We start from the raw sequence: 27,935 nt of genomic DNA, 5'->3' as shown, positions 1-27,935 counted from the left end.
TGGCCCTCAGTGAGGCCAATTAATACTTGAAGGCACTCTTTGTTTTTCTTCTGACTTCTTGAGCAGATTCCTTCAGTCTCCTCTCAGTGTGTGAGGCTCAGGCAATGATCCCCAAGTGCCCTAAGAGCTATTTGTGTCTCTGTAGTTTTCTTCAGGATTTCAAAGTGCTCCTCACAAAGCTCCTTTATTATTTATTTCATATCAGAGGTAGAATATTCTGTTAGCTTTCAGTTCAGAGCAGAGATGATAATTCCCCAAGTGACACTGACCCAGGCTGTCTCACCAGGACATCTGCACTTGCAGGGAAATCTGTCCTTCAGGTCTGACATTGAATGGACAACTTTGCTCCTCACCCTCCCCAGCCTCCCCATTGCTGTCCCTGCCCAATCCTAATCCCATCCAAGGCTTCCCAGGCATAGAAGCCTCTGGGTTTTGCCAATATCATGGGCACAATGCCAATGGACAGTAGCTTCACTAGTACAGGTTGGGCTGTCTATATCTGTGGTAGGGATTCACTCCTCTGTCCATCAGGGCCATGGGCAGTAGCCATCACTAGTTCCATGGGACTAAATGTTTGATTTTGAGGGCTTCCATATATTCCTCATCAGCTGCTGACAGTAAAAACTGCTTATGCCAACTGTGAGTCCCAGCTGTTCCTTGAGCTGAGTCTTTTAATAAGACCATTGGTCTGTTCAGCCACACCATTAGCCTGAGGATAATATGGGGTAGGGAACACTCCTTTAATTCATTCTCCTTGCACCCAGTCTTGCACTGTGCTCACTGTGAAGTGTGATCCATTGGCACTTTGGACACACTCAGGCACAGGTAGAATGCTGAACCATTTCTCCAGAGCTTCAATCCTTTGAGCTCCTGTGGCAGTACTGAGAGCTGTGGCCATGGTTCATCCTGAAACCACTTCTGCTTCTATCAGGACATAACTTTTCCCAGGAGAGGTCTTCAAAGGGCCAGCATAATCAATTTGCCAGGGACTCCACCAAGTCTTATTGTGTCTGGTGTGTTGGGGACAGGCTTGGTTTGGGTGGTTGGCCTTAAGCCTTACCCAACATTGTGGACAAGCTGTAAGAATTGTTTCAAACTGATGATCCTTGAGGCTGACACTCAGAATAGAGGTTGGCCTTTCCTGGGTGGCCTCTTCTGATGTGCAGCCACTCAGCCAATCTTGCTCAATCTTCCCCTTCATTGTTCACCACAGGAATTTTTGCTGGGTGATCTGCCTGCTGGTTCCATTTTGCAGCAGCTCTTCCCTTCTGTGCATGGCCTTTGACCCATCCTACCTTTGAGGGTCTTGACTGATCTATTTCTCAGAATCATTGCCAGTCTCCAGCTCTCCAGATTGATTAGATTCTCCCTGACACATCCATTCAGTGCCACCCTTGTAGACTGCACAGGAATCAGTGTGAATAGCAGTGGCACCATTCTCTGCTGCCAGCATGAGTGCAGGGCAATTCTCCTTCCTGTGCACCACCTTCCTCTGTCACAGTCTTCCCAGTACCAACCTCCAGCACTGCAGCTTTCAGTTGCCATTTGCATCCCATATAGTGGGTGGATGCAGCTGTGAAACACACTCCTGCATTCGAGTCTGTGGTCAGCTCAGCTGCTGCCTTAGTTGCAGACAGTTCATAGGGCAGACCTAACAGCACTGTGTCTGCAGTCACAGGCTGTGGTAGGTTGGAAACTTTTGCTGGATCTTTTATCAAGTGACTGTCCAGTGAGCAGCATTCAAGCCAAGAAAGACAAGACAAAAAGAAGACATCAGGAATCTGATCAAGATCCATTCCTGGCCAGCCCTGCAACTTGCTTCTCATCAAGGGGTCATTGTCTTCCTTCACAGTATCACAGTATCACTTAGGTTGGAAAGGACCTCGAGGACCATTGAGTCCAACCTATCAACACAGACCCCATGACTAGACCATGGCACCAAGTGCCACGTCCAATCCCCTCTTGAACGCCTCCAGGGACGGTGACGCAACCACCTCCCTGGCCAGCACATCCCAAAGACGAACGACTCGCTTGGTGAAGAACTTCCTCCTCACCTCGAGTCTAAACCTCCCCTGGCGCAGCTTGAGACTGTGTCCTCTTGTTCTGGTGCTGGTTGCCTGGGAGAAGAGGCCAACCCCTTCCTGGCTACAACCACCCTTCAGGTAGTTGTAGAGGGCAATGAGGTCACCCCTGAGCCTCCTCTTCTCCAGGCTAAACAATTCCAGCTCCCTCAGCCTCTCCTCATAGGGCTTGTGTTCAAGGCCTCTCCCCAGCCTTGTTGCCCTTCTCTGGACACCTTCAAGTGTTTCGATGTCCTTCTTAAACTGAGGGGCCCAGAACTGGACACAGGACTCAAGGTGCGGCCTAACCAAAGCAGAGTACAGGGGCACTATGACCTCCCTGCTCCTGCTGGCCACACTATTCCTAATGCAGGCCAGGATGCTATTGGCCCTCCTGGCCACCTGGGCACACTGCTGGCTCATATTCAGGTGGCTGTCAATCAGCACACCCAGGTCCCTCTCTGTTTGGGAGCTCTCCAGCCACTCCGACCCCAGCCTGTAGCTCTGCATGGGATTGCCGTAGCCAAAGTGCAGCACTCGGCACTTGGACTTGTTGAATGATATCCCATTGGACTCTGCCCATCTGTCCAGTCGGTCGAGGTCCCTCTGCAGAGCCTTTCTACCCTCTAACTGACTAACATCTGCCCCTAACTTTGTGTCATCTGCAAACTTGCTGATGACTGACTCTACCCCTTCATCCAGATCATCGATGAAGATGTTGAAGAGGACAGGGCCCAGCACTGATCCCTGGGGGACACCACTGCTGACTGGCCTCCAGCTGGATGTGGCACCATTCACTACCACTCTCTGGGCCCGGCCCTCCAGCCAGTTCCTAACCCAGCACAGAGTGTAATGGTCCAATCCATGGGCTGACAGCTTAGTCAGCAGTTTGCTGTGGGGGACGGTGTCAAAGGCCTTGCTGAAGTCTAGGTAGACCACATCCACAGGCCTCCCCACATCCACCAGGCGGGTCACCTGATCATAGAAAGAGATCAGGTTGGAGAGGCAGGATCTGCCCTTCCTGAATCCATGTTGGCTGGACCTGAGCCCTTGGCCATCCTTCAGGTGTGCAGTTATTGCCGCCAGGATAATCTGGTCCATCACTTTCCCTGGCACTGAGGTCAGGCTGACTGGCCTGGAGTTTCCAGGTTCCTCCATCTGACCCTTCTTGTGGATGGGGACCACATTGGCCAGTTTCCAGTCATCTGGGACCTCACCTGTGAGCCAGGACTGGAGGAAAATGATGGAGAGTGGCCTAGCCAGCACATCTGCCAGCTCTCTCAGCACCCTAGGATGGATCCCATCTGGTCCCATGGACTTGTGAATATCTAAGTGGCTCAGCAGGTCCCGAACTAATTCCTCATGGATTTCCGGGGCATTACACTGCTCCCCGACCCCATCGCCCAGCTCCGGAGGCCACTCGTCCTGAACTCCTGCCTTGCTGTTAAAAATTGAGGCAAAGAAGGTGTTCAGGACCTCAGCTTTCTCCTCATCTTCAGTCACTGTGTTCCCCTCCAGGTCCACCAGGGAGTGCAGGTTCTTCCTGCCCTTCTTCTTATTGTTAATATATTTATAACAATGCTTTTTATTGTCTTTGACAGAGGTGTTCAGCTTCAGTTCCAGCTGGGCCTTTGCCTCCCTAATTTTATTCCTACATAATCTAACAGCTGCCTTGAACATACCTCGAGAAGCCTTCCCCTCCTTCCAAAGGTGATACAGCCTCCTCTTCCCCCTTAAATCCTCCAGGAGCTGCTTGCTCATCCAGGCCGGTCGCCTTCCCCGCCAGCTTGCCTTTCGGCACGTGGGAACCGCCAGTTCCTGTGCCTTCAAGAGCTTCTGTTTGAAGTAGGTCCAACCCTCCTGAACCCCTTGGTTCTTGAGGGCTGGTACCCAGGGAATTTTACAAATAAGTCTCTTAAACAGGCTGAAATTTGCCCTCCTGCAGTCCAAGGTGAAGGTTCTGTTGGTGCTCCTCCCTATCTCCCTGCATATTGAAAACTTCACTATCTCGTGATCACTGCACCCTAGGCAGCCTCCCACGATCACATCTCCCACCAGCCCTTCCCTATTGGAGAACAGCAGGTCAAGCAGAGCCTGTCCCCTGGTAGGCTCGCTTAACAGCTGTGTCAGGAAGCAGTCCTCCATTCGCTCCAGGAATCTTCTGGACTGCCTCCTCTCTGCTGAATTAAATTTCCAGCAGATATCTGAATTCCCCACAAGGACAAGATCTGATGATCTTGAGACGGCCTCCAGCTGCTTGTAGAATAATTCATCAGCCTCCTCATCCTGGTTGGGTGGTCTGTAACAGACTCCAACCAGGATGTCAGATTTGTTAGGCTGCCTTCTGATTTTAACCCACAGGCTCTCAATCCCCTCATTTTCTGCCTCCAGTTCTGTGGTAGAGAGTGACTCCCTAATATACAGAGCCACCCCTCCTGCTCTCTCGCCTGTCTCTCCTAAACAGCCTGTAACCCCCCTGTGCAGCACTCTAATCGTGCATGTTATCCCACCATGTTTCTGAGATGGCGACTACATCATAGTCACCCTGGTAGACCAGGACTTCCAGCTCCTCTTGCTTATTGCCCAGGCTGCGTGCATGGTTGTGACCGTTTGAAGCTGTGCCTTTAAAAAAGGCACAGTGCTGGGACACTCTGGCTGAATGTTTTGGAATAATAATGAAAACAATCAGATATTCTAAACAAATTTCACTGGTAGATTGGTAGAATGCAACTTTAAGTTTGAGTGCAGTTGGAATTTTTCTCAGTTTCTCTCTGTCCTGCTTTTCCAGCCTGTCTGCTTCTGAGCAGCCAGAGTTTGACCCTGGATACCAGATAAGCACTAATCCTGCATGTGCTTTCTTGAGGCCTAACAAAATGTCATGCTTATTAATTACCTTTTCTTTCTCTCTAGCCCCTCTTGGGAAAAAAGGGAGGTAGGGGGAGAGAGGGGGGTACAGAGGGGGAACCCTCCTCTGTCCAGAGGAGAGAGTTTTGTTCCTGTATTTTTCTTTGCTGTATATTTCTGTATATATGTTGTAAATACTGGATATTGTGTGTATATATAACCTGCATTTCATTTTTGCTTGTAAATGTAGCATATCCTTTTGCTTCTCCGACTGAGTTAGCTGTGGTGGTTTTTTTTTCCTCTTGTGGGGGAGGGAGAGCTAGGCCTTCTCTCAACCCTCAACAGGGAGGAACCAGACAGTTCACCTTCTCTGTGTGCATGTAAATCGCAAAGGGGCTTCTGCTAAGTCCCTTCCCTTGAACCTTGCTGTAAATCAGTAGGGGTCTATCTGAAGATAGCAGACACTGGACACAGCCTGAACTGCTGAACTTTTAGGCCAGAGCACAGGCTTAACAGACTACTGAATATTAACTTCTGCACCCAGAGAAGTGGAGAACCTAATTTAAAGAAATATAGGATGTATAAAGCAGAGAGGGTTTGTGTGAAGGGGGACATGGAGCAGGGGTTTTGGGAAAGACTAAATGCTGAGTACCTGAGCCAGTGGGGAAAGGGAGAGGGAAATCTGCACCCAGAAATGGAGGATGAAAGGGGAGCTGTGCCTTCAGCAATGAGAGAGACCCCACAGGGAATGGACTCTCCCTTTATTCAAATAAAGTTTTACAAGACTCCTCTGTGTCTGTTATGAACTTCTAGATGAGAAGAAGTTTTCCTGGCATGCTGCACACCCAGGGAGCACAGCTGCTCCTGTCTGCAGTCTCTGGGTCTCAGCAGACAGGGCAACACTGAATCAGAAATGGTCTGAAGAAAGACTGTGGTGGGGAAACAACATTCCCACAAAGGGAACAGCACCAGCAGCAGCCAAAAAGAGAGAAACCAGACTGTGAGTGACATCAGAACTGCTCTGCAGGAGAAGACAAAGAGTTTATTGCTTCTGAAAGCATCCAGGGATCAGTTTGCTGAGGGCAGCCCTGAACTCCTGGTTCCTCAGGCTGTAGATGAGAGGGTTCACTGCTGGAGGCACCACTGAGTACAGAACTGACACCACCAGGTCCAGGAATGGGGAAGAGATGGATGAGGGCTTCAGGTGGGCAAGAATTACAGTGCTGACAAACAAGGAGACCACAGCCAGGTGAGGGAGGCAGGTGGCAAAGGCTTTGTGACGTCCCTGGTGAGAGGGGATCCTCAGCACTGCCCTGAAAATCTGCACATAGGACACCACAATGAACACAAAACAGACAAAGTATAAACAAGCACTGACCAAAATAAGCCAGAGTTCCCTGAGGTAGGATGTGGAGCAGGAGAGCTTGAGGATCTGGGGCATTTCACAGAAGAACTGGTGCAGAGCATTTCCCTGGCAGAGGGGCAGGGAAAATGTATTGGCTGTGTGCAGCAGAGCATGGAAGAACCCACAGGCCCAGACAGCTGCTGCCATGTGGAGACAAACTCTGCTACCCAAGAGGGTCTCATAGTGGAGGGGTCTGCAGATGGCAACGTAGCGATCGTAGGACATGGTGGTGAGGAGAGAAAACTCTGTAGCAATTAGGAATACATAAAAGAAGACCTGGAGAACACATCCTACATAGGAGATGACCCTGGTGTCTCTCAGGGAATTGTCCATGGATTTGGGAACTGTGGTGGCGATTGCACCCAGGTCAAGGTGGGCAAGGTTGAGGAGGAAGAAGTACATGGGGGTGTGGAGGTGGTGGTCCCAGGCTATGGTGGTGATGATGAGGCCATTGCCCAGCAGGGCAGCCAGGTAGATGGCCAGGAAGAGCCAGAAGTGCAGGAGCTGCAGCTGCCTTGTGCCTGAGAATGGCAGGAGGAGGAAGTGAGTGATGGAGCTGCTGTTGGCCATCTGCTGCCTCTGGCCATGGAGACCTGTCCAAGGAGCGAAAGGCAGTGACAAGTTAGGACACACTTCTCTCAGCCTCATTGTAACCCCTGTCCCTGAGATGCAGGAGGAATGGATCAGCTCAGTCCCATCACTACCAACCCATGGCAGAGTTCATCACAGCTTCAAATGCAGCAGGGACCCAGAATTGCCATGAAGATTCCTCTGGAGTCAGAACAGAAAGTGACCAACAGCCCAGTCCCAGGGAATAACAGTCCCATTGTGGTGGATTGAAATTTCCCCCATCATTAACTTTGCCATTGCAGCTCAGTCAGAAGCAAATGAAGCTGTATTGACAAGCAAGAGCTACACTCTACAATGGAATGCAATTAACAGGTACAAAATATACAGCAGTGACAATATTAGACAGGTACCAAATGACATGAAATCCACCTGGTCAGAGACCAGGGAAGCTCTTCCACTGCCCCTAACTCCTATCCCCCTGTTCCAAGAGAGAACGGAGGAGTGGAGAGAGAAAAAAAGCAGTGGGTTAGACTTAGCCAAGGCCAGCCAAAGCAGGTGATCTCTCCTGAGTGAAGCAGAACAGCTGAGATCAGAAGAGAAGAGAGAGAATTGTTATGGTACAGCTCCTCTGGTTCCAGATATTTATCCAATCAATTTGTTTGGAATAATCTTTTCTTTTCCTTTTCACACCCAAGAGTGATCTATTTATTTTGTTTCTACTTTTCTGCTCAAAATCTGTAACTAAATTTTAAAGGCATAGCCTAAAAGCACCACACCCATGGAAGGTGGAGAAACAGGGAGCAGGCCTGCAGTGCTGCAGAGACAGGGAAGAGGAGAGAAAGGCAGAGGGGCTGGGGGTGAAGCTTTCTCCATACCGAGCTCTGCTCACTGCTGCTCACAGGATGGAACCGAAGTGTTTTGGTTCTCCTTCTGTGTGCACACTCCAGGAGACTTCAGCTGAGCATCAGCAGCCGAGATGGAGATGCCTCCAGGAGCTACAGCTGCAGTGTCCTGCACCCACAGCCTCACTGTGTCAGTGACTGCAGTGAATTCTCCAGTGAGCTCTCAGTCACCCTCCCAGTCCTGGACACCTCGAAGCTCTCTCTGCCTTCCTCATCTTCCTGAGATCCTCTGGCAGTGTCCTCACCCCTGATGTGCTGTGCAGAGGAGCAGCTCCTGGCCAGAGCTGTCTCTCTGCAGCTCTGCCTGCTTGCCAGCAACACCTTCCAGCCCAGGAGCCTGGCCTGGCTCAGCACAACAGGACCACCCCAGGTATTTTAAAGGAGCCCTCTGGTGGTTTTGGTGCTGAGTCCATGATCCTCAGAGACTTACAAGCTGATGAAACCTCTCCAGAAGTCAAAGTCAGATTCAAACTCTGAAGTTTCTTCTACTGTTAATGGGTCCCTGTGAAGCATACTGGGAAAGGGTCCCCAGGGTCTGGTTAGAGCAGAAGGAGAGAGTGGATGCAAGGGAAGCATCACTGGAGGCACTGAAGCATCTCCAGGCTGTGGTGAGACCAGAGAACTGAGGCAGTGCTGACAGGTCAGGACTAGCAGCTCAAGGTGGCTCTGCTGCTGAGAAAACTTGGAGGGGTTCCACTGATCCAAAGGGCCAAGCCCTGACCCTCAGCCACTGGCAAGGCAGATCCTGTCCCTCAGTTGTGGCTCTCGGCTCTGCTGGGTGCAGTGGGGAGTGAGGGTGAGCAATGACCAGGGTAGGACCTTTTCAGGTTTTGCTGTGGTTTGCTTGCAAAGAGACAACTCCTGCTGAAGAGGAATGAAATGTACCTTTAAAAATACTTTTTATCAGATGCTTTGTGCAATAAAAACCTCTCCAATTAGCTGCAGAAACCTTGGCAATAATTAGAGGTTCAGCAGTATTTTAATGAGCCCCATGGAGTATTTGGGGCTGATTACATCATCCTTAGGTACTGCCAGGAGACTCTGCCAAGGTACTGCCAAGAAGCCTCTCAAGAAGTCCAAGTCAGAAGCAAACTCCAAAGTACCTTGAAGCACTGATTGGCCTCACTGAGGCTTGTTACTGACAAAGGCTCCCCAGGGACTCGTTAGAGCACCTTGTTAGAGGCCAGGATTGCAGGGAGACAAAGGCAAAGTACAGGGGAGAAAAACTTGCCTTTGGTCTAGGAAGCAGAAAGGCCAAGCCCTGACCACTGCCCTTCGAATATAAGAACCTCAGAGCCTCAAAGCCAAGTTTCTCCTCACAGGCCTTGGTGGCAGAGGCAACTGCCAGAGCCAAGGGGACAAAGACCAAGGCCTCTCAGCCTTGCCAGAGCCCTTGGCCATCCCTACTGCAGCCTGTCCTACACTGTCCCATGCCTGCAGCTCTTTCACTTCAGGCTGCTGACACCAATCTTGCTTCCCCACCCAGCTCTCCCCCTGACATTTCCATCTCTCCCCTGATCTCTCTCAGCTCTCCCTGCTGTTTCCTGACACCTCTGGATGACCTCATGCATAGCAGTTCTGGCCATTCAGGGACATTTTTTTGGCCTCATCTCCACTCTGAACCTTCCAAGATGCCCTGAGTGGAGGTTTTATTCTCTTCCCACTCCCCAGAAGATCTCCATCCTCTGTGAAACTGCCCTTCTGCCATGTGCACACTGCTATGGCAGTGCCCTGAGCCTCCATTCACCAAGCTGAAGTGGCCCAGGTGCCTCAGGCTCTCCACAGAGATGTCAATCCCCATCCTGGCAGATGTCCTCTGCTACCTCCACAGTTCCTCCTGACTCTTCTAGACTGGAGAATGCTGCATCCAGACACCAAGAATCCAAAATATGGCCACAGCAGGTCGGGGAGGACAACTTCTATGTCTGGGTGGGCACACTCCTGCCGCAGCCCAGCTGCAAGTTGCCCATCTTGCCTGTGTGAAGAATTTGCTCCATCCCCAGGGCATTTGGAATGGCTCCTCCCAGATGCTGTGGTGGCCTTCTGGCTTAGGATGGTACACACAGAACCTCCAGCTCTAAAGCAACAGGGAAGCAGTTTGGACTAGGATGGGGCCCAGTCTGTGAGGGACTGGATAGGGGGATACAGGTTGTTCTGGGATGTTTCCCAGATGAGTGGTTGGAGGCTTTCAGGCAGTGTAGCCTTTCCTGGGAGTGGGCATAATCTGTACTGGGAAGGAGTTCTGTTTTATGGTTTGCACTGGGAGGGCTGCATTTGGAAGTGGGAGTGGAACCAAGCTTTCACTCTGCTCTAGAACAATACAATTTCTGTACTGGGATAAAATCAGGGGATGCATCTCACACTCCCTTGTCTGTACTTGGTGATACCATTGGAACCAGATTGTTCTGGAACAGGCCTCCAAATAGTTTTTCATCACCCAGAAACTAGTGAAAGAGAAACTCTGGAGCTGAAAGCAGTGTTCCTGTAGTTGGAACTTCAGTTCTAAAGCTTGAAAATCTGCACCTTTCTGAAGACAACAGTTTGGAAAAAATGGAACATATGTGGGTTTTCTGTGCTGTATGAAGTTGGGAGAGAGAAAACTTAGAACAAATTATGTTATACAGTGACTATAATACATTGATGTGTGCTGCTCCCTCTGAGTTCATCCCCTCTCAGCCGGAGTCATGTTCTGCTGTGGGATACACTGAATGTCCCCAGTTTCTAACATGACCCAGTAGGTGTGAGCAGACCCCTCAGCCAAGACCACCCTTCATGTTGGTTTGCCCCCCACCAGCATCAGGGGAAACCCACACTGACTTCCCCAGCAGGTTCTTCTCAGCAATCACAGGAACTCCATCTCCATCCTCTGTTTGCAGCAGGTGGGACTGGGCAGGACCAGCTCGGTTCACAGCTCCTCTGCTGGTCACTAACCAAGTGGCTTGAGCTAGGTGCTTTTCCCAGTTCCTGAAGGTTCCACCCCCCATGGCTTTTAGGGTGGTCTTTAGCAAGCCATTGTAGCACTTGATGTTCCCTGCAGTTGGTGCATGGTATGGGATGTGGTAAATCCACTCAATCCCATGTTCCTTTGCCCAATCCCTTAGGAGATGGTTCTTGAAGTGGCTTCCCTTGTCCCATTCAATCCTCCTGGGGGTGCTGTGTCTCCACAGGATATGTCCCTCTAGGCCCAGGATGGTGTTGCGAGCAGTGGCATGAGGTACTGGGTAGATTTCCAGCTACCCTCGACTTGCCTCCACCATGGTCAGTTGTTGTTTGATGCTGTGAGACCGAGGAAGGGTGATGTAGTTGATCTGCCAGGCCTCTCTGTACTTCTATTTCCACCATCTTCCCTCCTACCACAGAGGCTTCATGCGCTTGGCCTGCTTGATGGCAGCACAGATGTCACACTCATGGATAACCTGTGAGATGGCCTCCATAGAGATGTCCACAGATCTGTCCCCAGCCCACCAGGATGTGACATCTCTCCCTTGGTGGCCAGAAGTGTCCTGGGCCCAGCGAGCTAAGAACAGCTCACCCTTGTGTTCCCAGGCCAAGGCTATTTGGGAGATCTTAGCAGCCAGATCTGCTTGATGATTGTGCTTGTGCTCCTCTGTGGCTCTGCTCTTGGGGATGTGTGCATCGATGTGCTGTACCTTGGTTGGCAGCCTGTCCAGGCGGGCGGCGATGTCTTGCCACAGGTCAGCGGCCCAAACAGGCTTCCCCTTTTTCTGCCACCCGTTCCTCCTCCATTCCTTCAGCCACCCCCACAAGGCATTGGCTACCATCCAGGAGTCAGTAGGGAGGTACAGCACTGGCCAGTTCTCTCGTTCTGCTATATCCAGGGCCAGCTGGACAGCTTTTACCTCTGCGTACTGACTGGATTCGCCTTCTCCATCCCTTGCTTCTGCCATTTGCCTTGTTGGGCTCCAGACAGCTGCCTTCCATCTCTGCTTGCTGCCTAGAAGCTGGCAGAACCCATGTGTAAAGAGAGCATAGCCCTTCTCGTTGTCAGGGAGATCGTTATATGGGGGAGCCTCCTCAGCACGGGTCACTGTCTGCTCTGGTGGCATTGCAAAGTCAGCACCCTCTGGCCTGTTGGGGATCCCTTCCACTGTTCCAGGGCATTTGAAGCTCCCTATCCGAGCTCGCTGAGTTATCAGGGCCATCCACTTGCTCCAGGTGGCATCTGTGGCATGATGTGGGGTTGATCCTCTCCCTTAGAACCTCCAGGTCAGGACTGGAAACCTTGGAGCTAGAAATAGAGGTGACTCAGCCCCAATTACCTCAGAGGCAGCCCGGACGCCCTCATAGGCAGCTAGGATTTCCTTCTCTGTCACGCTGTAGTTGGCCTCACAGCCTTTTTAGCCCTTCCTCCAGAAACCTAGGGGCCTGCCCCTGGTTTCACCAGGAGCCTTCTGCCACAAGCTCCATGTAGGACCATTCTCACCAGCCGCAGTGTACAGCACATTCTTGATCTCTGGCCCAGTTCGAACAGGTCCCAGAGCCATAGCATGGACCACCTCTTGTTTGATCTGGTCAAACACCACCTGCTGCTCAGGTCCCCACACAAAATCATTTTTCTTCCTTGTTACATGGAAGAGAGGTTTCACAATTTGACTGTACCTGGGAATGTGCATTTTCCAGAAGCCCACAAGCCCCCAAAAGGACTGTGTCTCTTTCTTGTTTGTGGGCTGCACCATAGTGACTACCTTGTTCACCACCTCCTGAGGGATGTGGCGACGGCCATCCTGCCATTGAACACCCAGGAACTGGATCTCCCTGGCAGGCCCTTTCACCTTGCTTCTCTTGATGGCAAAGCCAGCCTCCAGCAGGATGTCAATTATCCTCTTACCCTTCTGGTAAACTTCCTCTGCTGTCTCACCCCATACAATGATGTCATCAATGAACTGCAGATGCTCAGGAGCTCCACCTTTCTCCAAGGCAGTCTGGATCACCTCATGGCAGATGGTTGAGCTATGGACCCAGCCCTGAGGTAACCCATTCCATTGATACTGTACTCCCCTCCAGGTGAAAGCAAACTGTGGCCGGCATTCTTCTGCAATGGGAATGGAGAAAAAGGCATTAGCAATGTCAATTGTGGCATACCACTTGGCCGCCTTCGATTCCAGCTCGTACTGGAGCTCCAGCATGTCCGGCACGGCAGCGCTGATCGGAGGAGTCACTTCATTCAGGCCACGGTAGTCCACAGTCAGTCTCCATTCCCCATTTGCCTTCCGCACTGGCCATATCGGGCTGTTGAAGGGTGAGTGAGCCTTGCTGATCACGCTCTGGCTCTCCAGTCATCGAATCAGTTGGTGTATGGGGTGCAGAGAGTCTCTGTTGGTCCTGTATTGCCTGCCATGTACTATGCGAGAGGCAAGAGGGAACTTCAAATCCTGCACCTTATGGCTGCCCACTACGGAGGGGTCATCTGACAGCTCGGGCATGGTGGACAGCTGTTCTTTGCCTGCAGTCTCCACAGCTGCCACCCCAAACACCTGCTTGTGCCCCCTAGGCTCCTTGAAGCATCCCTCCTGCAGAAAGTCAATGCCAAGAATGCAAGGTGCATCTGGACCAGTCACTAGGTTGTGCTTTCCCCATTCATTCCCGGTCAAGCTTATCTCAGCCTGCAGTACAGTCAGGTCTTGTGAGCCTCCTGTGACTCCTTGAATGCTTATGGACTCAGCCCCTTTGTACCCCGATGGTATCAGGGTGCATTGGGCCCCTGTGTCCACCACAGCTGGGTACTTCAGGGCTTCTGCAGTGCCAGGCCATTTCATATAGACATCCCAGGACACTCTGTTGTCCTTGGCCTCCACCTGGCTGGAGGTAGGGCTCCTCTAATGCTGGCAGCAATGCCCACACCTGTCACAGGGTCCTGTGTTACTAGGGGAAGGGTCTCTTGAGTGAAAGGGACCCCTCTGGGAAACTGGGTCAGCCCTTCTTCTGGATGTGTTATCCCCAGTGTGGCCACCTTGCAGTTCCCACACTCTGTTCCAGAGGGCAGAGGTGGGTTGGCCATGCCAGGTGTCCATGTCCTCTCCATGGTCACAGAGGATCCTCCACAGAGACCCCCTTGAAATCCCCCGATTGGCTTTGGGTGATCTCCTAGGGGAAGATCACCTGTTCCGGATGGCTGAAACCTGGACCCATTCTGAAGGAGAAGGGGAAAAGGAGGCATCACTTCCCTTTTTCAGTTCAGACATGGAGGTCTTGATTTCTTTGACAATGTCTTTAGCCATATTTTCTATGGCTGAGATCAGGGGTTTCTGATTTACACTGTCCTCATCTTCCCTTAAATCATTGGCAAACTCACAGACAGTTTTAGGACTTCCATCCTGTCCAGTCAAGAGTATCCCTCCTAATGTGTGAGCATATTTCTGAGGAGCACCCTGGGTGAGTTTCTTTATGAAGGGCCGTCTCATGGGCACCTCATCTGGTTCTGAATGGAGCTGGCCATCTCCATAAATTATGTCCAGTACAGCCATCTGTCTCAGATAGCGAATGCCTTGTTCCATAGTTGTCCATCTAACTGGGGCTCAGGGCAGGTCATCTCTTGAGTGGCACTGGCTCTTGATGACATTGAGAATCTGGGCCCATAGGACGTGTGTTCCATCGAGTTTGGCTAACTCTCTGTCCAGACCAGCATCACGAGTCAGGGAGCCTAAAAGCTTCACCTCCCTCTTATCCAGGTCCTCATGTCCGCCCCCTCATCCCAGCATCTCAGGACCCATCTTAGTATTGGCTCACCCACTTTCCGTGCGTAATCCAGATGAGTTTGTCTTAATTCCTTTCTGGGGAGACATGTGACAGTTGTTGTTTGCTGTGCTGGGTCATCCTCATACACCACTGGATTCTGCAAGGTGCTAGGCCCTGATGACACGCCTTCCTCACCATCCCTGCTTGGAGATGACTTTTGCCTCCTTTTCCTGCATGTGGTGACAGGTACCAGGGAAACTGCGTGGGCAGGATTGTCAGGGGTTAAGTGTGCAACTGCTGGTGGTGGGGCAAACCCTTGTGCCTGGGACTCAGGCTGAGATCTGGCACACTCTCTACAATCTGACCCCTCCCTCTTTGTGTTTACACAATGCTTGCAGTGCCCACAGCACAAACCCTCCCAGTAGTTAGAACTTATAAAGGACTGCCTTATCCCTCTGCAAAGAGCTCTTAATGGGTTAGCTCTTCCCCCACCCAACGTGGTCACAGCAAATGCCCCTATAAGGATTATGTTTAAGCATAGAGAGCATATTGCAATGTAAGGCAATTTTCCATCAGAGACATTTTTATCTACACCATTGGTTTCATAGCTTGCTTCAGGAAAATATCCTGTGTTAGAGAAGTTACCACTGCCAGTACAATTCAAAGCATTCAGGAGGTCCATGCCCAACTGCATTGGTAAAGTTTTTCTGCAGTTGAGCAGCATCTCTATCATTAACCACACCACATGGTAATTTATCAGTTTGTAGATATGGGTCCAAAAGCTCCAGCCAAACACCCATGCAAAAGCTTGGAACATCAGATTCTTCAAAACTGACATCTCTACTTCCAATCCCTTTCTTTCAGACAAAGTATTACTCTCCAAAGACAATATTAATTTCCAAGCCCCACGTTGCAATACCAAAAATACTGTGGTGGTTTGAGCCTTAACTGGGATTTAAGAGCTCAGATGGGGGCAAAGCTGAGAATCTTTTCCCTGCTCTGCTTTCCTCTTTCCTGATCAAAAGAAAAAGGGAAGGGGAAAGAATAGGGAGAGATAAGGGAAGGGGAAAAACAAGGAAAGAAAGGGCGATAAGGAAAAAGGGAGGAGGTAAATCTACTGAGAAATAATTTGGAGTCGGTTTGGAAGTAAAGAGGTAAAAAAATCTCTTTAAACAATGTATATATATGTGTGTGTATATATGTATGTATATGTGTGTGTATATATATCTATATGTATATATAACACTGCAACAGGAAGGGTTCACAAGGGGAAGGAACAAGGATGGATAGGGAGATATACAAAACCAACTGTCCTTTGGAGAGACATGGGTGCAGCAGGGAGAAAGACCAGGCCTGACCACATGGCAGAGAACCAGGAAGCCAGCAGGAACTATCTCTTAGTCCTTTTGTCCCGGTGAGGCAGAAGCAAAAGAGCAAATGGCTGCAGTGTCTTCCTTTTTATAGTTTTGCTGGACAGGGAGAGAGAGTGGAACAGACTAACTCAGTTTTCCAGGGGGCTCTCACAACCCTTCCCCCCTGCTTTCAGGATGGGCATAACCCATTACAGTGACCTGGGGGCCAAATGCCCACCAAACCTGCCCTATCACTGCCCTGCTTAGGTGGACAGAGCAGAGGAGAAAATAGAACCAAATGTTGGTGATAAGGTAGAATCTATTGAATCCTAATGCTCAGCACAAGCAGAGGCTGTTTGCAGACACAATAGCAAACAGAGAAGTTCTCTGCAGAGTAGTTGCTCTGCAGGACAGACCCCAGGCACCAATATCCCCACACTTCCTTCTCTCACTTAGCTTCTGTGTCTCAGCTGATGTCATCTGGCATGGAATACCGCTTTGGCCAGTTGGGGTCATAGTATCATAGTATCAGTCAGGGTTGGAAGGGACCACAAGGATCATCTAGTTCCAACCCCCCTGCCATGGGCAGGGACACCCCACACTAGATCAGCCTGGCCAGAGCCTCATCCAGCCTGGGCTTAAACACCTCCAGGAATGGGGCCTCAACCACCTCCCTGGACAACCCATTCCAGGGCTTCACCACTCTCATGGGGAAGAACTTCCTCCTCACATCCAGCCTGAATCTCCCCACCTCCAGCTTCATTCCATTCCCCTTAGTCCTATCACTACCTGAGATCCTGAGCAGTCCCTCCCCAGCCTTCTTGTAGCCCCCTTCAGATACTGGAAGGCCACAATTAGGTCACCTCGGAGCCTTCTCTTCTCCAGCCTGAACAGCCCCAACTCCTTCAGTCTGTCCTCATAGGAGAGGTGCTCCAGCCCTCTGATCATCCTCATGGCCCTTCTCTGGACACGTCATCTGATCTGGGGCAACGGATCCAGCTGTGTCCCTTCCCAAGACCTTGCCCAGGCCTCAGCACACTCTTGGGGGAGGGAAATGTTGGCAAAGCAGAGCCTGGGTGCTGGTTCAGCAGCAGCCAAAACACTGCTGTGCTATCAACACCCAGCTAGAGCCCTGCAAAACAGCACTAGAAAGATGCTCTGGGCAGAATGAACTCCAGCTCAGCCAAACCCAAGCCACTCTCATTCCCCTGGCTGTCCAGGGACAAAGACAAACAGATAGTGGCAGCTCACAGCTGACGGGGGGACACTGAACAGCACCACTGCACCTCGAACCCACAGTGTGCCAAACACTGGAGAGCAGATGAGAGCAGGACAGAGTGTGGCCATGGAGGAACACTCCCATCTCCCAGAGACTATTCACAGGGGCAGTCCAGGCACAAAAGCCAGAGCATTGGAGCTCTCCTGGATCACAGCAGTTGTGTCCAGCATCTCCCCCACTCACACATTCCCCAGGCACAACCTGCACCAAGGGCCAGCACCAAGTCAGACTTCTCCAGGCTCAGTTCTTGTGCCCAAAGAATGCCAAAGCTTTGTGAGGGTTTGCTTTGAACTCCAGCAGAAGGAAACCAAACTCCAGGCAGCCTCTCTGCCAGCTACCTCTCCACCTCTCTGTGTCTTTGGACAGACACCTTTGCTGTCACCAGGGTCAAGGTTTCTATCTTGCACTGGACCCAGCCAGCTCTGTCCCTGTGTCTGTGGGTTTGGTGCTTCTCTCCAGGCACAGCCATAGAAATAGATTTGACTTCAGGATCCCTTGCAGTCAGTCAGGGTCAGCCTTGTCCTTACCCACTCTGTCATTCAGAGGATCTTGGATGAGAACACATTCTGCTGAATCACCTTGTAAGCCCCAGGTGGGCAGTGACAGCAATGGGAAGGTTGGGGAGGGTGAGGAGCAAAGTTGTCCACCCAATGACAGCCCTGAAGGACAGATGTTCCTGCAAGTGCAGATGTCCTGCTGAGACAGCCTGGGTCAGTGTCACTTGGGGAATTATCATCTCTGCTCTAAACTGAAACAGAGTAAAATATTTTATCTTTGGCATAAAAAAATTGAGCTTTGTGAGGTGCACTTTGAAATCCTGAAGAAGATTGCAGAGACACAAACATCTCCTTAGGGCACTTGGGACTCATTGCAGGAACCTCAGGTACTGAGAGAAGACTGAAGAAACTTCTTCAGAAGTCAGAAGGAAAACACAAAGTGCCTTGAAGCACTGATTGGCCCCACTGAGGGGCATTACCAACAAAGCCTCCCAAGGGCTCCTTAGAGCAGCTCAGTGGAGGCCATGATTGCAGCAGACAAAGGCAAAGTGCAGGAGAGCAAACTCTGAATTTGGTTTATGGAGCAGAAAGGCCAAACCCTGGCCACAGTGCCTGGGCAGGCAGATCCTGTCCCTCATGTATGGGTCAAGGCTCCTCAGGTGCTGTGGGCTGTGGGGTTTGTGATGCTGAGAGAAGGACAAGGGGATGACAGCCCCCAGCCTTCCTGGGGGTGTTTAAGGAAGCACTGAGGACCCCCTGGTGCCTTAGGAAGTCTCCTCACAGCCCTTGGTGGTGGATGATTGCCACAGTCAAGAAGGCAAAGCTTTGGGTTCTCCTGATGTCTTCCAGCCTTGCCAGTGATTATTGCCATCCCCACCACAGGTTGTCCTACAATGTCCCACACCTGGGTTTGGTTTCTGCAGCAGAAAAGCCAAGCCCTGACCACAGAGCCTGGGCAGTCAGATCCAGAGAGTCTCAACATAAAGTTTCCTCTCCCTGGCCTTGGAGGCAGAGCCAACTGCCATAGACAGGAGGAGAAAGACCTCAGTCCTGTTGAGCTGTCAGCCTTGCAGGTGGTGCTACACTTTCCCATGCCTGCAGCTCTTTCCCCTCATGCTCTTGACATCCATCTTACTTTCCTAGCAGCTCTCACCATGACATTTCTGTACCCTCCCTGCTCTGTCTCTATTCTCCATGGCCACTTCTTGAAATACAGAGCCAGGGCCTCTTGGATCACAAGGATTCCCTTTGAGTGACTTTTCTTTATCCTCACCTCCTGTGTGCTCTCAGGAGCAGAAGAGGATCTGCCTGGCCTCAAACCACAACACCTCCATTCTGAACCCTGAAATTTGCACACTATGGAAGTTTTCTTCCCTTCACACAACCACCAGAAGCTGCATCATCCCCAGATTTCAAGCAGGTGCACACTGCATCTGTAGTGCCCTGAGCTTTGACTTCAACCAGCTCCTTCAGTTGCTCTTCATCAGATTTATTCTCCAGGCCCTTCCCCAGCTCCTTGCCCTCCTCCGCCCTGGCTCCAGCACCTCCACATCTCTCTTGGATGGAGGTGCCCAAAACTGGACACAACACTCAAGGTGTGGCCTCCCCAGAGCTGAGTTCCAGGGGACAGTCACCTCCCTGCTCCTGCTGGACACAGCATTTCTGATCCCAGCCAGGATGTCTTTGGCTTTCTTGGCCACCTGGGCACACTGCTGGCTCCTATTCAGACGCTTGTCCATTAGCACCCCCAGGTCCCTTTCTGCCAGACAGCTCTCCAGCCACACTGCCCCTGGAGCATTGCTTGGGGTTGTTGTGAACCAAGTGCAGGACCTGGCACTTGGCCATCTTGAAGCTCTCCCTGGGAGCGTTGGCCATGGATCCAATCTATCCAAGTCCCTCTGCAGAGCCTCCCTACCCTCATGCAGATCAACTCTGCCACCTGCCTTGGTGTCATCTGCTGACTCACTGCTGCTCACTCTGTGTCTTCATCAAGGTCATCAATAAAGATGTTAAGCAGAAGTGGTCCCAACACTGAGCCCTGAGGAGCACCACTTGTGACCTGCCACCAGCTGTATTTAACTCCATTGACCACCACTCTTTGGGCCCTTTCACACATCCAGGGCTGTATCCAGCAGAGCATTGCTCATCCAAGCCAGGAGCAGCCAGTTTGACTGCAAGAATCATGTGGGGAGCAGTGCCAAAGGCTTTTGGAAAGTCCAGGGAGACAATAGCCACAGCCTTTCCCTCATCCAACAGTCACTCATCCTGTCAGAGATGGAGAACAGGTGGGTCAGGCAGGAGGGATTCAGGCAGTACTGGGAGGGGATGAGGGGATCCAGTTTTACTTCATTGAGGCCAAATCTTTACTGGGTTCATAGAATCATAGAATGGTCTGGGTTGGAAGGGACCTCCAAAAGTCATCCAGTCCAACCCCTGCAGACAGAAAGGGACATCCTCAACTAGATCAGGTTGCCTGGAGCCCTGTCCAGCCTCACCTTGAATTTCTGCAGGGATGGGGCCTCAACCACCTTCCTGAGCTACTTGTTCCAGTGTTCCACCACCCTCATGGTAAAAAACTTCTTCCTCACATCCAATGTAGATCTGCTCTGCTCTAGTTTGATGCCATTGCCTCTGGTGCTGTCCCTGCAGGCCTTTGCTGAAGGACCCTGCTCTTGATATTGTTGAACCTCATGAGGGTTACCTGGGCACCACCTCTCCAGCCTGTCCAGGGCCCTCTGGATGCCATCCTGTCCCTCTGGCATCTCAACAGCACCACTCAGCTTGGTGGCATCTGCACTCTTGCTGATGGTGTCTCCATCCCTCTGTCTATAGCACTGATAAAAATATGAAACAGCACAGGATGGGATGAGTGGAATCAGTTTTTCCTGGGACAAGGCCTGGGCTGTACTTGGAGATGTTAATGGAACCCAGTTTGAAATGGGAGATGGCCCAGACTGGACTCTGGTGTGATTAGGGTATGGAGTTGTGACTGTGACAGGGCCCAGCCTGTGGAGGGAGGATATTAAGGACCCCAATATGTACTGGGATGAGTCCCAGACTGTATTGGGATGTGTCCAGGGGACTCAGATTGTACTGGGATGGGACCCAGTCTGCCTGGGGCGTGGTTAAGGAATACAGCTTGTACTGGGAGTGGTTCCAGTCTTGTCCTGGGAGGGGTTCAGGTGGTGCAGCTTTTCCTGGGAGCAGGCACAGTCTGTACTGGGAAGGAGTCCCGCTCTCTGGTTTGCAGTGGGAGCGAAGCACTTGGTACTTGGAGGGAGTCAGAGCTTCAACTTTGCTGTGGGATGAGACCCTGTCTGTATTGGGAGGAGATCAGGAGATGCAGTTTGCACTGGAAAAGTCCCCAGTCTGTACTGGGTGTTGCCATTGGATCCATTTCCTCTGGGACAGGACCTGCACTTTACTGGGATGGGATCAGGGCACCAGTTTGTCTTGGACAGGGCCTAGTCTGTACTGGGAGGGAGTCAGGAGATGCAATTTGTACTGGGAGTGGGCCCAGTCTGTACTGGATTGTAACAGGAGTACACAGTTAACATGTGGAGGGATGCATTAGGAACTGGGAAGGGGTCCAAGGGATGCACTTTGTAGTGGCACAGGAAACTGTATGGGAGATGGCAAAGTGATGCAGTTTGTATTGGGATAAGACCACCACATCTTAGCTGGGAGGGGTTGAGGAAATGCAGTTTGTACTGAGATGTGACCAGGTCTGTACTGGGAGATGACAAATGGCTCCCAATTGTACTGTGTGGGGACCAGACTGTACTGGAATGAGATCCAGGCTGTACTGGGAGTGCATAAGGGGATCAAGTTTTCATTGAAACACGGCCTAATGTGTAGTAGGATGGATTAAAGGGATCCTGTTTGGACTGGGACAAGGCCCAGGCTGTACTGGGAGGGCATGAGGGTGTGCAGTTTGTACTGGGATGGGTGCAGTCAGTACTGTGAAAGGAGCCAGGGGACAGATTCTGTGCTGGGATGGGACCCAGGCTGCACTGCTACAGGACAGTATAATCCAGTTTGTACTGTGATGAGGCCACATCTGTACTGGGAGGGGTTAAAGGAGCCATGTTTGGACTGAGTTTATACTGGAGTGGGGTCAGGGTATCCACTTTGGACTCTGAGGAGGTGCAGTCTGTAATGGGAGGGAATTGGGGTATGAAGGCATGAGGAGACCTCCTGCTCTGATGGCAGTGCTGCTCTGGAGCACAGCTCTGTCCCACAAGCAGCCCTGACCTGTGCCTGCCTGGAGTGCCAGCACTGCCACACAGCAGCACAGTGCCCAAGCTGCCAGAGCACTAAGGCCTTGTCCCAGCACAGAGGCTCAGCAGGAGAGGGTGGAAGGGAAGGAAGAACAGCTGAAGACAGCTCAAGCTCTGGGGCTCCCTGGCACTGCTGCTGTGCTGGGACTCTGCCCCTCCACCTCTGCACACAGTCACTGCCCTGCAGCTCCACAGAAGCCTTGGAGGAAGGAACTCAGAGAAACAACTCCCTGCAGGGTCCTTTATTGTGTTGAACACACACAGGGAGCACAGCTCCTCATGTCTGCAGGCTCTGGGTCACAGCAGACAGGACAACACTGAACCAGAAATGGTCTGAAGAAAGACATTGGTGTGGGAACAACATTCTCACAAGGGGAACAGCACCAGCAGCATCCAGAACTCAAGCATCCAGGCTGGGCCTGCACTGAGTGGCATCAGAACTGCTCTGCAGGAGAAGACAAAGAGTTTATTGCTTCTGAAAGCATCCAGTGATCAGTTGGCTTAGGGCAGCCTTAAGCTCCTGGTTCCTCAGGCTGTAGATGAAAGGGTTCACTGCTGGAGGCACCACTGAGTACAGAACTGAAACAACCAAGTTCTGGAATGGGGAAGAGATGGAGGAAGGCTTCAGGTGGGCAAACATTATGGTGCAGAGAAACAAAGAGACCACAGCCAGGTGAGGGAGGCAGGTGGCAAAGGCTTTGTGGCGTCCCTGCTGAGAGGGGATCCTCAGCACTGCCCTGAAGATCTGCACATAGGACACCAAAATAAACACAAAACAACCAAATGCTAAGGACACACCAATGAAAATTACCCAAACTTCCCTGAGGTAGGATGTGGAGCAGGAGAGCTTGAGGATCTCGGGGATTTCACAGAAGAACTGGTGCAGAGCATTGCCCTGGAAGAGGGGCAGGGAAAATGTATTGGCTGTGTGCAGCAGAGCATTGAGAAAGCCATGGGCCCAGGCAGCTGCTGCCAGGTGGAGACAAACTCTGCTGCCCAGGAGAGTCTCATAGTGCAGGGGTCTGCAGATGGCAGCGTAGCGATCGTAGGACATGATGGTGAGGAGAAAATACTCTGCTCCAAGGAAGAAGAGAAAAGAAAACACTTGAGCAACACACCATGCATAGGATATGTCCCTCATGTCCCTCAAGGAACTGGCCATTGACCTGGGGACCGTGGTGGAGATACAGCCAAGGTCAAGGAGGGCGAGGTTGAGGAGGAAGAAGTACATGGGGGTGTGGAGGTGGTGGTCCCAGGCTATGGTGGTGATGATGAGGCCATTGCCCAGCAGGGCAGCCAGGTAGATGGCCAGGAAGAGGCAGAAGTGCAGGAGCTGCAGCTGCCTTGTGCCTGGGAATGGCAGGAGGAGGAAGTGGGTGATGGAGCTGCTGTTGGCCATCTGCTGCCTGTGGCCATGGAGACCTGTCCAAGGAGGGAAAGGCAGTGACAAGTTAGGGCACACTTCTCTCAGCCTCATTGTGAGCCCTGTCCCTGAGCTGCAGGAGGAATGGATCAGCTCATTCCCCATCTCTACCAACCCATGTCAGAGATCATCACAGCTTCAAATGCAGCAGGGAGACAGAATTTTGCCATGAAGATTTCCTCTGGTGTCAGAACAGAAAGTGACCAACAGCCCAAGCCCAGAGAACAAGAGTCCCATTGTGGTAGGTTGAAATTTCCCCCAGCATTACCTTTGTCAGAGCAGCTCAGTTAGAAGCAAATGAAGCTGTATTGACAAGCAAGAGCTACACTCTACAATGGATGGCAATGAACAGGTACGAAACATACAGGAGTGACAATATTAGACAGGTATTTACAATTAGCAAATGACATGAAACCCCTCTGGTCAGAGACCAGGGAAGCTGTTCCACTGTTTCCTATCCCCCTGTTTCAAGAGAGAAAAGAGGAGTGAAGAGAGAAAAAAAGCAGTGGGTTAGACTTAGCCAAGGCCAGCCAAAGCAGGTGATCTCTCCCCAGCGAAGCAAAATAGCTGAGATCAGAAGAGAAGAGAGAGAATTGTTATGGTACAGCTCCTCTGATTCCAGATATTTATCCAATCAATTTGTTTAGAATAATCTTTTCTTTTCCTTTTGACACCCAAGAGTGATCTATTTATTTTGTTTCTATTTTTCTGCTCAAAATCTGTAACTAAATTTTAAAGGCATAGCCTAAAACCACCACACCCATGGAGAGGTGGAGAAACAGGGAGCAGGCCTGCAGTGCTGCAGAGACAGTGAAGGGAAGACTGAAAGGCAGAGGGGCTGGGGGTGAAGCCTTCTCCTTACCCAGCTCTGCTCACTGCTGCTGACATGATGGAACTGAAGATCTTTGGTCCTCCTTCTGTGTGCACACTCCAGGAGCCTTCAGCTGAGCGTCCACTGCTGAGATGGAGATGCCTCCAGGAGCTACAGCTGCAGTGTCCTGAACCCACAGCCTCACCATGTCTGTGACTGCGGTGAGTTCTCCGCCAGTGAGCTCTCAGTCATCCTCCCAGTCCTGGCCACCTCGAAGCTGTTGCTGCCTTTGTCATCTCCCTGAGATCCTCTGGCAGTGTCCTCAGCCCTGCTGTGCTGTGCAGAGGAGCTGCTCCTGGTCAGAGCTGTCTCCTGAAGTGCTGCCTGATTGCCAGCAGCAACCTCCGACCCAGGAGCCTGGCATGGCTCAGCAGCTCAGGACCAGCCCAGCACATTTATAGGAGCCCTCTGGTGGCTTTGGTGCTGAGTCCATGAACCTCAGAGACTGAGAAGATGATGAAACCTCTCCAGAAGTCAAAGTCAGATTCAAACTCTGAAGTTTCTTCTACTCTTAATGGGTCCCAATGAAGCATACTGGGAAGGGGTCCCCAGGGTCTGGTTAGAGCAGAAGGAGAGAGTGGATGCAAGGGAAGCATCACTGGAGGCACTGAAGCATCTCCAGGCTGTGGTGAGAGCAGAGAACTGAGGCAGTGCTGACAGGTCAGGACAAGCAGCGAAAGGTGGCTCTGCTGCTGAGTAAACCAGGAGGGGTGTCATTGATCCAAAGGGCCAAGCCCTGACCCCCAGCCCCTGGCAAAGCAGGTCCTATCCCTCACCTGTGGCTCAGGGCTCTGCTGGGGGCAGTGGGGAGTGAGGATGAGCAGTGACCAAGGTAGGACCTTGTCAGGTTTTGCTGTGGTTTGCTTGCAAAGAGACAACTCCTCCTGAAAAGGAATGAAATGTACCTTTAAAAATACTTTTTATCAGATGCTTTGTGCAATAAAAACCTCTCCAATTAGCTGCAGAAACCATGGCAATAATTAGAGGTTCAGCAGTATTTAATGAGCCCCATGGAGTATTTGGGGCTGATTACATCATCCTTAGGTACTGCCAGGAGACTCTGCCAAGGTACTGCCAAGAAGCCTCTCAAGAAGTCCAAGTCAGAAGCAAACTCCAAAGTACCTTGAAGCACTGATTGGCCTCACTGAGGCTTGTTACTGACAAAGGCTCCCCAGGGACTCGTTAGAGCAGCTTGTTAGAGGCCAGGATTGCAGGGAGACAAAGGCAAAGTACAGGGCAGAAAAGTATGCCTTTGTTCTATGAAGCATAAAGCCAAGCCCTGACCACTGCCCTTGGACTAGAAGAACCTCAAAGCCTCGAAGCAAAGTTTCTCCTCACAGGCCTTGGTGGCAGAGGCAACTGTCAGAGCCAAGGGGACAAAGACCTTGGTCCTGTTGGGCCTCTCAGCCTTGCCAGAACCCTTGGCCATCCCTGCTGCAGCCTCTCCTACACTGTCCCATGCCTGCAGCTCTTTCCCTTCAGGCTGCTGACACCACTCTTGCTTTCCCACCCAGCTCTCCCCCTGCCATTTCCATCCCTTCCCTGATTTGTCTCAGCTCTCCCTGCCATTTCCTGACACCTCTGGATGGCCTCATGCATAGCAGCTCTGCCCTTTCAGGGACATTTCTTTGGCCTCATCTCCACTCTGAACCTTTCAAACTGCACTTTGTCGAGGCTTTGGTCTCGTAACACACCAAGGAGAGCTCCATCCTCTCTGAAACTACCCTTCAGCCATGTGCACACTGCTATGGCAGTGCTCTGAACCCCATTCACCAGTCTGAAGCAGCCCAGGTCCTTCAGCCTCTCTGTCTGAAAGCCTGCACAGACTGCCTGTTGGTGGAGCAGGAATTGTTTATTGGCACAGAACAAGCAGTTTATACAGGAAAAATCCAGCAGGCTAAGCAACTCCCTGACATTCTTCCACCACTGCTGCTCACTGAATTTCCTCCTTTGAGCTGCAGCTGTCCATTGTTATCTTCATCCCATATCAGTTTAATCTTCTCCAGCATGGAGGCAAGTGTCCTCCTGTCTCGCATTTCAGGTTGTTTACCATAGTTAGTTCTTCTTTATCACCAGGCCAGCCTTCCAGTATCAGCAGCCTGTTGTTCTTTCTTGTCCTGAAACCTTCCATAGATACTTTCTGCTTTGCCATAACTCCCCATTTTTATATGGTTTAAACCAGCAGCCATCACTTGTGCCCTGACCACCCTCCTGTTCATGAAGGCTATGATTACAAACACCATTAACACTATAATTACAATGCCAATCACTACAAGGATTCCACCTCTAAACCACACTCATAGATTCAGACCTGAGAACCAATTGTTCAGTGCTTGCCATGTTGAATCAATCCTCACCTGTTGTGTATTTGCTAATTGCAGTTCCAGCTGATGCTTCAATGTTTGAACATTATATTTCAAGGAGCTATGAAAGGCCCCTTGTAAATGTGACCTGAGTGAGTTCCAATCATGCTGAGAGTCATTCCAAGACAAGGATGTTACACACATGTCCTGCTTATGATATTCCCAATCACACTGCAGCATCATATGGGTCTGCAAGGCAGCTTGTTGGTCTCCTAACCAAACAACCCTGGCCTCAAGCATGCATAACCTTGCCATTATTTCCTCATCTATAGCTTCCTGCAGCTGCAAATCATTTTTCACATTGGTCAATAAAGTTCTCACTGTGTCCACAGTTTGTATGCCCTTTGTCAGAGCTGTAACTGAAGCAGCTGGGGATGCTAATATTATCACAGCTGATATTATGGCAAACATTAACCATCCCACAAATCTTTTTGTCCTTTTTCTAGTATCCTTTAGTCCCTGGTCTAATAGCCTGAGAACATGATCCAATCCATTCTCACTCTCCCACCCTCTTGTCATATTCACTGGGATCTATGCCTCTGCCCTTCTTCAAAAGGGAATGATCATGCTCTGCTGATCAATGTCCTTATTGTAATGGGTTGGGGCAGACTCCTCCCCACTACAGGCAGAAATAACAACTCAGACAAACAGATTGCAAAAGTGATGGAAAGTTTAAATGGGAAAACAATAAAAACAACAATGAAAGTTGTACAGAGAACCACAAGCACTGTGACAAAAGAGAGAGATCCCAGAACATACCCAGGAACATCCCATCCCCACCTGGGGGTACACCCAAAGGCCCCAGGGCTCTTTCCTTCCCCCCAAACCCAGCCTCGGGCCTGGGAAGGCCCAAGGGAGGCAGCTCATGCCATTTTACCTAGGCAGCAGCAGGGGACAAAAGAGGAAGTGGAGACCCCGTGTGGATGTTTTATAGGGGAGCAGGGCATTATGGGAATGCAATCCCTGGTTTCCTGTGACCACCCCCCTGGGCTCCACCCACCCCTTGGGACCTCCCAGGTGTGGTCTGTGCAGTGGCATCTGGGCCAGCACCCAGCCTAAACCACCACACTTAGCAATAATACAAGTCTTAAAGGTAATATTGCTACAACTAAGATGATAAATGCTTGATTCGTTATAGATTATACAATCAACAGCTGCTCCTAACACCTATGGGTGGGTAGTACACACAGCAGCAAAGGAACTATGAAGTACAGGTTCTACTAAGATGCCTTTACACCTATGAGGTGGTGGAGTCATCATCACTGGAGGTGTTTGAGAGGGAGACTTGATGGGGTTCTTGATGCCATGGTTTAGTTGATTAGATGGTGTTGGATGATAGGTTGGACTCCATGATCTTGAAGGTCTCTTCCAACCTGGTCTATTCTATTCTATT

The 27,935-nt window shown here is 50.9% G+C and overlaps 3 protein-coding genes across 3 annotated transcripts in view; 1 reads left to right on the top strand and 2 right to left on the bottom strand.

Annotated features, from left to right (window-relative positions):
• The window catches only part of LOC137454421 (zinc finger protein 850-like), a 345,652-nt gene that overhangs the window by 293,588 nt on the left and 24,129 nt on the right, over positions 1–27,935 (top strand). The gene's annotated exons all lie outside the window — the stretch shown is intronic.
• LOC137454372 (olfactory receptor 14A16-like) lies at positions 5,947–6,945 on the bottom strand. Its single transcript, XM_068164419.1, has one exon. It carries the CDS (start codon positions 6,877–6,879, stop codon positions 5,947–5,949), a length of 933 nt encoding a protein of 310 aa, XP_068020520.1. The 5' UTR covers positions 6,880–6,945.
• LOC137454384 (olfactory receptor 14A16-like) lies at positions 22,352–26,215 on the bottom strand. Its single transcript, XM_068164431.1, has 2 exons — positions 26,117–26,215; positions 22,352–23,284 (listed from the first exon to the last, which is right to left on the bottom strand). Exons 1-2 carry the CDS (start codon positions 26,213–26,215, stop codon positions 22,352–22,354), a joined length of 1,032 nt encoding a protein of 343 aa, XP_068020532.1.

Source organism: Melanerpes formicivorus, unplaced genomic scaffold (assembly GCF_026170545.1).
Source record: "Melanerpes formicivorus ecotype bairdi unplaced genomic scaffold, bMelFor1.0.p_v2 SCAF_80, whole genome shotgun sequence".
In the NCBI taxonomy this organism is placed as follows: Eukaryota; Metazoa; Chordata; class Aves; order Piciformes; family Picidae; genus Melanerpes; species Melanerpes formicivorus.
The sequence above is the reverse complement of the archived record's forward strand: the minus strand, read 5'-3'. Positions and strand labels throughout refer to the sequence as shown.

Coding starts and splice junctions, on each gene's coding strand:
- LOC137454372 (XM_068164419.1), bottom strand. CDS start 6,879: ATGGCCAACAGCAGCTCCATCACTCACTTCCTCCTCCTGCCATTCTCA.
- LOC137454384 (XM_068164431.1), bottom strand. CDS start 26,215: ATGCGAGACAGGAGGACACTTGCCTCCATGCTGGAGAAGATTAAACTG. Junction 23,285..26,116: donor AGCTCAAAGGAGGAAATTCA/GTGAGCAGCAGT, acceptor CACAGGCAGCAG/ATGGCCAACAGCAGCTCCAT.